Source organism: Aplysia californica, unplaced genomic scaffold, assembly GCF_000002075.1.
Source record: "Aplysia californica isolate F4 #8 unplaced genomic scaffold, AplCal3.0 scaffold00050, whole genome shotgun sequence".
NCBI lineage: Eukaryota > Metazoa > Mollusca > Gastropoda > Aplysiida > Aplysiidae > Aplysia > Aplysia californica.
In genome coordinates this window covers 1,190,669-1,201,685 of record NW_004797320.1, presented here as the reverse complement: position 1 = coordinate 1,201,685, position 11,017 = coordinate 1,190,669, and the positions used below count along the sequence as shown (strand labels likewise).

The following is an 11,017-nucleotide window of genomic DNA, read 5'->3' as shown; positions in this document are numbered from 1 at the left end:
AGCATCTAATCTCAGGGCCTTGCTGGTTCTCTTCAGAAAGCCCTGCCATTTGACATGCACACCTGCAAGCTCTGATGATGGTGAAGATGATGATGATGATGATGATGATGATGATGATGATGATGATGATGATGATGATCATGATGATGATCATGATGATGATGATGATCATGATCATGATCATGATCATGATTATCATGATGATGATGACTAAGCTTTAGAAATGATTACTTTTATTGTTACAATTATAATTTTTCCCGGTTAAAATTAATACCAAGTATTCATAGTATTATGCACAGAACACATCTTGATGTGATCTTGGCGGGGCTTTCTGAAGTGAACCAGCAAGGCCCTGAGATTAGATGCTTTCTCTCGAGGAAGGAATGCGTTTGTGCAGAGGCATACATTTAATCACGTGATCGATATATCTAAGCTGAAGTGAGAGATTTTCTCCTGGTTGCTTTTTCTTCTTAATTTATTTCTTTTACATGCGGCACCAAAAATTTTACTTTGAATCAAGAATTCCGATGTAAAACATCAGACATGGCGCCATAAAGTTGGTTTTGTTTTAATACTTTGAAAGCAATTTTTAAATTGTAAAAAAAGTGTGTGGGGGGGAGGGGGGAGGGGGAAGGGGAGGGGGAAGGGGAGGGGGAAGGGGGGAGGGGGAAGGGGAGGGGGAAGGGGGAGGGGGGGGAGGATGTTTGTGATAATTTAATCGTTCTTAAGTTTTGGGTCTTATTTGTACTTTTTCTACATCTTGTTTTAGACTGAACTGACACTGTTGACGCTCAGCCACAGAATTCTACACTAAGTGTAGAATTCTGTGCGCTCAGCAACAACAGTATTTTTCGGACTGCTACAACTGGATCCTGATCTACACCACAATGCAACCAGGCGCGAAAGACAAAATGGAGGTAGACGAAAACGAAAACCGAGCTGACACTAGCATCTGCATACCTGTCGGAGAGGCTGTCGACGAACCCTCATTTTCAAGCACTTATGACAGTGATAAGCCAAACAGCCATTTCTCCGAAAAGGTGCTCTCTGCGAGTGCTTCGAAAATGCAAGATGCACTCACAAAGTCAGTTCATCGTATGACTTCGAGGACGAAGTAAGTACACAATTTGGTGCTCCTGTCCTGTACAGTTGAAATTGTGGTCCTGTTTGCACACATGGCGATTATTAAACGTAGAACGAAAGACCGTACCAAGATGTTTCAATTGCCCTATAGATCTAGATAGATCTCGCGTCGGCACGAGACTTTCGCACTTCCTTGTGCTGGCGCGTGGCGGCCTGTGATACAAGCGTAAATAAACGTCCCAGAGCTCTTTTTTAGTTGAAAACATGCAGTTTTGTCTGCGGACAGGGAGAGAGAGAGAAGGGGAAAGGGAGAGAGAGAGAAGAGGGGAGAGAAAGAGAGAGAGGAGGGGGAAAGAGAGAGAGAAGGGGGGAGAGGTGTTTCAAGTCATTATAATAAATAGGAAGTGCCTATTTGCAACGCCGCGTTGTGATTAGCGCCAGTGCTAAATAAAACGCCGCGTTGCGATTAACGCCAGTGCTAAATAAAACGCTGTGTCGCCATGTGTAAAATATTAACTCATCTTATCCTGCGTCTGTGCCCAGATGCGTATCTTATCAGCAACCGATTACATCGGACGTGCCGGGCAAGCCGCCGGGGTCACTCAGTGTGTACTGTTGGTGTACAGCGCGCGCGCCGGGAAACGTGTGTTTTCGCCATGAATACCGCTGGAGTGTGTTAACCGATGATGAAAATAACGCTCTATCTTTCATCATCATCATCATCATCAATGCCTTTCACCCCTGGCAGGGTATAGGCCACATACAAGCTCCTTCCATTTATCTCTGTCCTGAGCCATCCTTCCAAGCTCGTTCCAAGTGAGCTTCATTTCTCTCATGTCCCTTTCCACGCATCTCCTCCATGTTTCCCGTGGCCTACCCCTGCCTCGTGCTCCCTGGGGGTTCCACTGCAGTGACTGTCTTGTGATGTTTCCGCTGGGCTTTCTTAAGGTGTGTCCCATCCATCGCCACTTTCTTAGTCCTATTTCTACTCTTGGTGGGAATTACTGTTTTCATTTTCTGTAAAGTAAATGTTGGTGTTTTTTGTGATAAGTCTTCTCTGTTAGTGTTAGTGCAAGGGCTTGATGGTATGTGTTTGCGGGGTTAAGGCATGTCTTGCCTCTCATCACAGAAAGCGAGCTTGTACAGAATGTCCCCTTGTGAGGAATAGCAGAGCGCTTGTATGTCAACCACTTTTGCGTTCCCGACTTTTCACTCTGGTCGAATGGTCGAGTATTCTTGAACTGGATGAATATTTTCTGAAGAAAGTATAGTCTAGGTATTTGACTTCGTATGGTCGAGGGCTTTGAAGCGCCAGTCTGAAAATATTAGCTTAGAAGGTACGCGGGTGTTTTTGAGGGATCGCACAATGATGCTATAAACACTATCAACCTCCATTTGAGTGTGCTACTTTGTGAGATGTTTCTCTTCAGTTGTGATGTTGAGGACATGAGCTAGAGCTGAGAGGGCACTGGCCAGTGTGGCGTTTTTATTCTGGTAAAGGCATCCATCACTGTACAGTATTTTTTTGCCATTATATGTCTTGACAAGGGATCATATACATTTAGTCTATGATGCAAGATAAATATTCATCAGAATTTAAGTTAGTCCACCCTCCCCTTCAGGCAAGACAAGTAATTTAAGACCTGCTGTGGGGCTCGACCTATTCAGGAAAGAGTTCAACCAAAATAATTTTGCATTCTTCCAGCCAAAAAGAGACCAATTTAACGTGTGTTGGGTACCAAACAGGCAACGTAACAGAAGATGTGTCGGTAGTTCATAAAGAAAACAAAGAGGCAGCGAGGCAAGAGAAAGAAATGGATAAAGATAGCCCTGGAGACCCAAACAAAGGAACTATCAGACAGAGTGGGCGTCGTCTGCATGGATCTTCAATGTGTCTTGTTGTGTCGATGCTCAAGGCCCCCACTCTGTACTATTGAACAAAGCTTGCCGTGCATAACTGTACTGTCTTCAATATGGAAACCCAGGGCTTGAAATGTTATGTCTGACCTGAGGGGGAAGGTGGACTAACTTAAATTCTGATGAATTTTCATCTTGCATCGTCGTAGACTAACGATCCCTTGCCAAGACATATGGCAGAATAATACTGTACAGTGATGGATGCATTTACCAAAATCAAACATGGAGGATTGTATAATTTAATTGTTTTCTGCTTGTAAAAGCTAATGAAAATGAGTATTGCCAAAATGAATGCTACTATATTGATGCTCTAATATCAAGATCACTTTAGTAAGGTGCGTAGCCTCTGTGGCAGGCAAGCAGCAAAAATCTGGTCGGGGAATGAGAATGTTCAGTGCTGGTTAGTGGTTTGGTTGACGGTCTACCGTGCTTCCGCGGTCTACTGTAAGTCCCGCCAGGTCGACCTCGGTTTACGGCGATCTGGGTAGTTTATCGCATTAATTCCACTTGATTGGTCTTAATAACAGCAGCCCTGGAGGCCATTTAGACCAAATGCAGTGGCATTACACTATTGTTGTGTGTGGGTGGGTGGATTGCTTCATTTTAGGGCGTCGATTAGTATACTTTAAACAAATTTGTGGTGGTAAAAATTATGACTGACAACTTAGTTGCGACAGCAAGTGACCAGGGGAGACTTTTCAAAAGCACCTTGACAAGCACCTCCAAAACATTTTTGATCTGGCATATATGACAGACCCAACCCATTCATGCAAACGGAAAATGCAAACTGATGCTTGTCACAAGTCTCAAGCCTATATAAACTGGTAGAGTTTTTACTAAAGTAGTTGTCAGACCAGTCCAACAATAGACTGTCAACTAAACCAGAAACATCTCGGTAGACCTTCAACTAAACTAGCACCAGACGTTGTTCATTGTATTCAATATTGACATAGATCTATGAGTTGACTCTAGTTTGATATTCTAAGGTTCAATGTGGTTGTCTGCAATTTCCTTTTATCGTTCATACTTCATTTAGTTTTTCTTTATTTGCAGAGTTTTGGGATACATCAAAGAACATTTCCAACAAGTTTACAGGGCTGACAGTAAAAATGTTTTAGCTCTCTATAAATCCATGATGGCTCAGCTGGAAGCCATGATTATGGTAAGTTGATTAATGTTTTCTTGTCTGTTCATGTGAAAGATATCTGGGGTGTGATATAGAGTTTCTGAATTTGTATATCATTTATATAATATATGTATATTTTACTTTGTATGTTCAGCTTTATATATATTGTATCATTTGCTGCTCTTCAGAGAAAGTGAATAGCTTATTATTTGATTGAAGAGGGCTTTTACTAAATACAGTGGGGGGGGGGTTACTCATTCCCAATACTTTATGTTCTTTCATAAGCTCATTCAGCTATATTCAAAAATAATTTTGTAGAGGTCACATTTTTTTTTAATTTCAAAGGTCAGACTTCATATTCAAAATTTTGGATAGACTGATTTCAAGAAAAGTGCTTTTGATAGTACTTATTTATATATTATATATCTTAGATGGGGTATTAATGTCTCGTTTTTATTCTGATTTCAAAATTTCATAAGCTGCTTGATTGATACATTATGATTATCTCCATGCGATTTAAAAAAAAAAAAAATTATTACAGGAGGAAATAGAGATGCAGCTGGGTGCAAATAATGTCCATCAACTGTTGGCAGACTTGGACTCACTCAAAGAGTTAGGAACCAGTGACAAGATATGGTGAGCTTGAATCTTTAAATTGATGGCTTACATGGTGCTTTTCCTTTTCGTTGACTCCTTACTGTTGATCAATATTGGAGCCTTGTGTATGCTTTTTAATCTGCCCCTTGACTGTAAAGAATGGGATAAAGCATAAACAACATTGGGCAACGTCCTCTATTTTTATCACCTCTGATAACAATATAGATAATGATGCCATTGTAGATTCCAAAGTATGGGGAAACCCCCCGGGGCAGTGCCACTGACTGTAGTGTCTTTAGGCCATTCCCAAAGGGGGGACATTTCTCGTTCCAGCACAGTAGAATTGCAAATGGGCTGATTAATGTCACGCTCATAACTGTGCCTGATCTGCAACAGGGAACTGCTGCTTTTTTTTTTCTTAATCCTTACTGTTGTCATTTTCCTCTACTTCTTTTGTATGTTTGTCACTCTCTTGTGACTTGCTATATCTGGGGTGCCTTTATAGTCGAAGCAGACCTTGTGCTGTTGAAGCTAGAGAGGTGAGCAGAATAAGTCTGATTCACTGTAAAGACTTCTCTGTTGACACCCACCCCTTGGCGCTCATATGACCGTATGCAGTTGCAAGCGCCGTAAAACCCTCTACTATAATAAAAAAAAGTATGGGGAAACATAGATTCAAAGGAGTAAAAACAAAGCAGAATTATCTATAGAAAGTCCCTGGCTAGTGTGTTTTGTTCGAGAAAAGAGGAGCAAAAGAAAATTTGTCATTTGCCTGTGAGTTCTTTTGAAGGAAGAGCATTTTCAGCTAGGCTGCCTTAGAACTGGATATTAATGAACTATTGACAATTATCAAACCTGTTCAGACAGTAGGCATTACCTTTCTGTTTAATGTTGGTAACCTCACAATTGGGTGACAAACACACCCTACCCCAAGTTTGTGTGTTCTGACAAAATATAATATGTGACTCGAAACATTTTTTCTATTGTGGTTGCTTTTCTGGTACAGATAAGAAAGGTGATTATGGCTACAGGCAAAGTTAGTCTTTGGATTGTCAATGAACTCTGTCAAATATTTTGATTCTAAAAAAAAAAATAGCTGGTAAAATGTGTCAAATTTTAGAAAGAGGACTTCAAGTAGCCTACAGTCAGACCTCATTATACCGCCTATCTTGGGACAAGCATGTAGTTGGTGGTACAGTGGGGCTAGTGATATAACAGGGCAGTACCTATTGCCATCTTGACGAGTGGTAGACCGGTAGAGACCATAATACGTAAAAAAAATTTGTGGCACAACTTTATCCTCAAATATATATCTTTAACAGGGGAATCAATGTCACTCATATTTTGCACAACAGTTTGCATCAATTTGTCTCAACTTAATCGCATTTTTCCACAACAATTGGGACTAGCTTAAAAAACTTTTTTTTCATAAATATATATGAAATGCTACGTCACAGCACGCCAATGATACTTTTTAGTTGTAAAACTAGCTAACGCATAATTGCGATCTCCTGATAAATGACAAGTGGTATTGTAAAACATTTCTACTTATACTTTATAACTAATCTGATGAGAAGCAGCATGATGGTGAGAATGAATGGTAGTTGCATGGATATTGTGGCTGGAAGGTTCCTTGGTTTGATGTGGTCATTCTTGACTCTATTGGCAGTGAGAAAGTTTTGCTCCGCACCATTAATTGCACTAAAGGTGATCAAAACATAGTGTCATGATTGGAAGAAGCAGGATGGGCTTGCTTTTAAAAGTCCTATTGTCCCCGGTCATAGGATGTAAACCTTTTAAAATCTTTAGAAACCATCGACTGGGGGTTTTATTAGTATTTATTAAGGAATTTTCTAGAATATAGTACTCATGTGTTTTTAAAAAGATAATCAATTGTTGAGACAAATTGATATAAGTCATTGTGCAAAAGTTGGAGAGTCTATGTTTGATAGTTGAGAAGATATTTGACAATGAGTTGCACCACACAGTTTTGACTGCACAATAGAGACAAAGTGTGGCCAGTCTTGCCTCACGTAGATTTGTCTTGCATGATTGCCATGTTCGGGAAAAAACCAGATCGCTACCAATTACACTTTCAACTTGAGCTAACGTTTACGTAAATCCGAATTAAAGGAAATTTGGATCAGAGGCTAGGCTATGTGTGTCAAGGACCCTTTAGGAATACATTTTTTTTGTTTGTTGTTGTTTTTTAAAAATCCGATTCTATTCAGTCCTCCGGCCGCCTTAGATCTGCCATCTAGACTTAAACGTGAGTCCTCACAATAAAAGCATCATAGGCTCTCGCCAGCTTTTTGGTCATCTGGCTTATATCTGGCGATTCCTGAGAAATTTCTCCAGGCAACTTAAATATTTCAAATCCCCCCCCCCCCCCTTTTTTTTTGTTACACTAAAAGCCATAGCATTTTCATAATCGATGCTAATCAGTAGCTAATCGGCAAGTGCTAAAAATAGAGTAAGCTCCCAGAGGTGTGTGTAGGAAAGAGATGAATAAGCAGCGGCCATGTGTAGTTTGTACCTCAAGCAGCTAATTTGCTGGTGGTATGCAAAGGGGGGGGGAGCAAATTTACATTACCTTAATAAAAAGTTAATATGGACTGTACAGCTCAGACAGTTGGCCATGTTAAGGTGCAAATACTATGTTCACGTTGGTGTTCCTTTTCGGGGGGGGGGGGGGACTAGCAGTCAAGGCTGATGGTAAGCGGGGCTGGTGGTATAATGGGGGGGGGTGTTATAAAGAGGTTTGACTGTATGGGAGACGATTCTTAAAAATCACTCTCTCGTAAATTAGTCAACTTCTGTCTTATCATGATATGATATTTAACTTAGCTACTAATAACTAAGTATTATTTTGAGATAGAACTCTATTTTTGCAATGTTGAATTTTATTAATAATGACTCACATTAGTGGAATACTGTGTGCTTGAAAAATCTTATGTTTTTGCTAGAGCCTCTTTATTGTCCATTCATAGTCATGTCTTTCTTTTTACAATCTGTCATATATTTTTTTCTTTTTTTTTCTTTCCAGGCGCCCTAGTGGTGATGCAGATGAAGATGTCAAAGGCCATTTGCAAGAAATATCCAAACTGGAAATGCAACAGCTTCAGAAAGTTTTGTCTGCTTTGGAGTCACAGAACAAACTGCTCAACGAGTCTAGTAAGAAGTATGATGACAAAGTGCTACAGTCATTCAAACAGATTCAGGAGGACACGTCAAAGTGGCATGAGGTAAGGGTAGCTATGCCTCTAGTTTACTTTCTGGTTGGAACTAGCATAGTGCTCATACACTAAGTATATATATATACGAGATCGGACATTTTCTTTTAATGTTGTTTTATTTTCAGTAATTGTTGAACCGAATTTAATTTTGATACCCTCTTGATTTGAAGTAGTTCAAGTTACGTGTTCCAGATATTGTACCTTTTATGAACAGACTTGTGCCCTGAACGGGTTATGTCCTTTTATATATCAACTTCAATTGCTTAAACCTCTACAGCAAATACAGGAGTGGTATGGAATTAGGTTACATCCATTCAATACTTTAAGGTGTTTCAGGGCTCTGGTCTTCCGACTTTGAAATCAGTTTCCAATAGTATAGAACCAAGTAAGTGGAAAGCTAGGAAAACTCTCCAAACAACTCAAAAAGTTCAAGAACTTGGCATTATGGATTTGAACAAGGGTCACTAGCACCACCATCCAGCATGATACAAGCTGAACTATCACCACATAATGGAAGTAACATTTTGTAACACTTTGTAGGATTACTGCATTTGTCTCAAACGTACTTGTACTTGTTCTAGGTTATGTCATTAAGTAACATGAAATGACTGAAGAGTCAGAAAGAAGCTGCCTTAGAAAAGATTATAAAAGATCCGACATAAAGAAAGATTATAATGCTTTCATGAAGAAATTGGCCGCGTTCTGTGAGACAGTGGAATCCTGTAATAACGAGAGGGAGTGGACTGGTGCGAAATGTTCGTTATAGCAGGATTCACGTTATTAGTGATCCAACAGTAAATTCAAGGAAAATAATCAAGTAGGCCTAATCTATGAGTTTGGTGTTCTGTTTATTTCTTTTTTTGTTATCTCCCCTGATGATACTTTTGTTCATCATGACCTCTTGACAGCTCAGCTTTGGCAATCAGAAAAAAAGGGCTCTAGGCTAACTTGCCTCCTGTGTTGTCCCCCACCCCACCCCACCCCACCCTGTAGTGCATTCTGTCAGCTTGCGCACATTGGGTACACACCACACCCTGCCTAGGTCACATATTCGCTCCATCCATCACAGCACTGTGACCTCTCCATCCCGGCATCGGAGAAGTGAGAGGCATGGTAGGCCTAGATAATCTAGACTTGACTGGCCTATCACAAGATGCGTTCTGCTTGTCTGCGCATGCCACACCCTCTCCACTCATTCGCTCTGGCCTTCATTGTTGGCACACGTGGGCTCTCCCATTCTTTGTTTCACTAGATCACCAAGTTTCTCAACTTTCGAGGTTTTACATATTAGTTGGCCTACGCGCTGTTCACAGGATCAACAATATTTCGCTATAACAGACTCACTTGTTTGTCTGTTTACGCTCTAGCAGTATTTTATTTACAAAGATGAAGAAGTGGAAAAAAACAAGGTTTTAGAATAGTGTCTTTAAAACTGACATCTCTTTATTTCAGGACTCGTTATAAGTGGACCCCATTGTATTTTATTTTATATATTGTTTTTCTCCAGGCGGCTTCAACCATTTCCAAGGATGTCAGAACAAAATTGATAGATGCCAACATGAAAGCTTCAAGTTGTGAAGAAACGAACGGTCATCAGAGGATGGACAGTGTTAAAGAGAGAGCATGAGAGTTTTTTCAACCAATTTCTCAGTTTGGACATATGTTTAGGTGATAGTGGAAGATGGAAGTCCTATAAATGTGGGTGGTTGGTGGGTGCTCTGATGTGGTTTGCTTCTTCTTTCCTATCAAAGATCTATCGTCCTTATCTCCCCTTCTTCTTTTTTATGTTTGTTACTCTCTTGTAACACCTCTAATCTTCTGGGGCTCATATGAACTTATGCAGTTGCGAGTGCCGTAAAACCTCTACTAAAACTAAACTAAGGTCCTATAAATTGTACTCACCATCATCTGTTTCTGGATACCCTAACAGGATGGAGCTCTGGTGCCTTATGTTTTACTTTGTTTGTTGTCTCTTCATGTGTACATTGATGCTAGCTTTTTGATGTTTGTTTTGCAGCAAGTTGTTGATGTGTGCAATGGTGTAGTCTACTCACCATTCTACGTTTTATCAATGGCTCTCTTCTATTAATCTGTTTGTGGCAAAATATGGCCAGTGCTATTCTTCCTTGCTGTGAACTACAATTTAACATTGATGATTTTTCAATAAGTCTGATATTTCCCAGTCCTTTGATGGTTTTGTACAATGAGCGTTGCATCTATTTCTAAATCTGATTTTGTTTGCTACTTAAAATTTTCAAGTAGAGTGTTTGTGTGTCAGCAAAAACTTATTTGTTTTACTGCTGGACTCGAGTTTTTAGGCATGGGTTGAAATCCAGGTGTGTTAAATACCTCTTTCTGGCATAAGGAAGGTAGTAAAGATGGGTGGTTGGTGGGTGCTCCAGTTCTGGTGGGGTTTGCTTCTTTCCTTTCAAACAACTATCGTCCTGATCTCTCCTTTTTTTGTCTGTGTTTGTTACTGTCTTGTAACATTCTCTAATCTTCTGTATTTTACATATGACCTTATTGTTATAAGCGCCTTAAAACTCTTACTAAAATTAAGCTAGAAGGTACCCCCCGGGGCAGTGCCACTGACTGTAGTGTCTTTAGACCATTCCCAAAGGGGGGACATTTCTCGTTCAAGCACAGTAGAATTGAAAATAGGCTGATTCATCATGTCACGCTCATAACTGTGCCTGATCTGCAACAGGGAACTGCTGCTTTTTCTTTCCTAATCCTTACTATTGTCATTTTCCTCTACTTTTTTTGTATGTTTGTCACTCTTGTAACCTGCTATTTCTGGGGTGCCTTGATGGTCGAAGAAGACCTTGTGCTGTTGAAGCTAGAGAGGTGAGCAGAGTAAGTCTGATTCCCTGTAAGGACTTCTCTGTTGACACCCACCCCTTGGCGCTCATATGACTTTATGAGTTGCGAGCGCCATAAAACCCTCTATTATAAAAAAACCAAAAAACTAGAAGGTGGTAAAACTGACAGACTAGCATCTTGTTGAGGCACTGGTCTTGTATATTGACGAAAACAGTCGCAAGCCCAATAAGTTAAA

General features: G+C 40.2%; 1 protein-coding gene across 1 annotated transcript; it reads left to right on the top strand.

Annotated features, from left to right (window-relative positions):
- Nucleotides 1–868: 868 nt before the first annotated feature.
- LOC101860079 lies at nucleotides 869–9,727 on the top strand. Its single transcript, XM_005092666.3, has 5 exons — nucleotides 869–1,114; nucleotides 4,054–4,162; nucleotides 4,668–4,762; nucleotides 7,770–7,968; nucleotides 9,467–9,727. Exons 1-5 carry the CDS (start codon nucleotides 888–890, stop codon nucleotides 9,584–9,586), a joined length of 750 nt encoding a protein of 249 aa, XP_005092723.3. The 5' UTR covers nucleotides 869–887; the 3' UTR covers nucleotides 9,587–9,727.
- Nucleotides 9,728–11,017: the final 1,290 nt, after the last annotated feature.

Coding starts and splice junctions, on each gene's coding strand:
- LOC101860079 (XM_005092666.3), top strand. CDS start 888: ATGCAACCAGGCGCGAAAGACAAAATGGAGGTAGACGAAAACGAAAAC. Junction 4,163..4,667: donor AGCTGGAAGCCATGATTATG/GTAAGTTGATTA, acceptor AAATTATTACAG/GAGGAAATAGAGATGCAGCT. Junction 4,763..7,769: donor GGAACCAGTGACAAGATATG/GTGAGCTTGAAT, acceptor TTTTCTTTCCAG/GCGCCCTAGTGGTGATGCAG.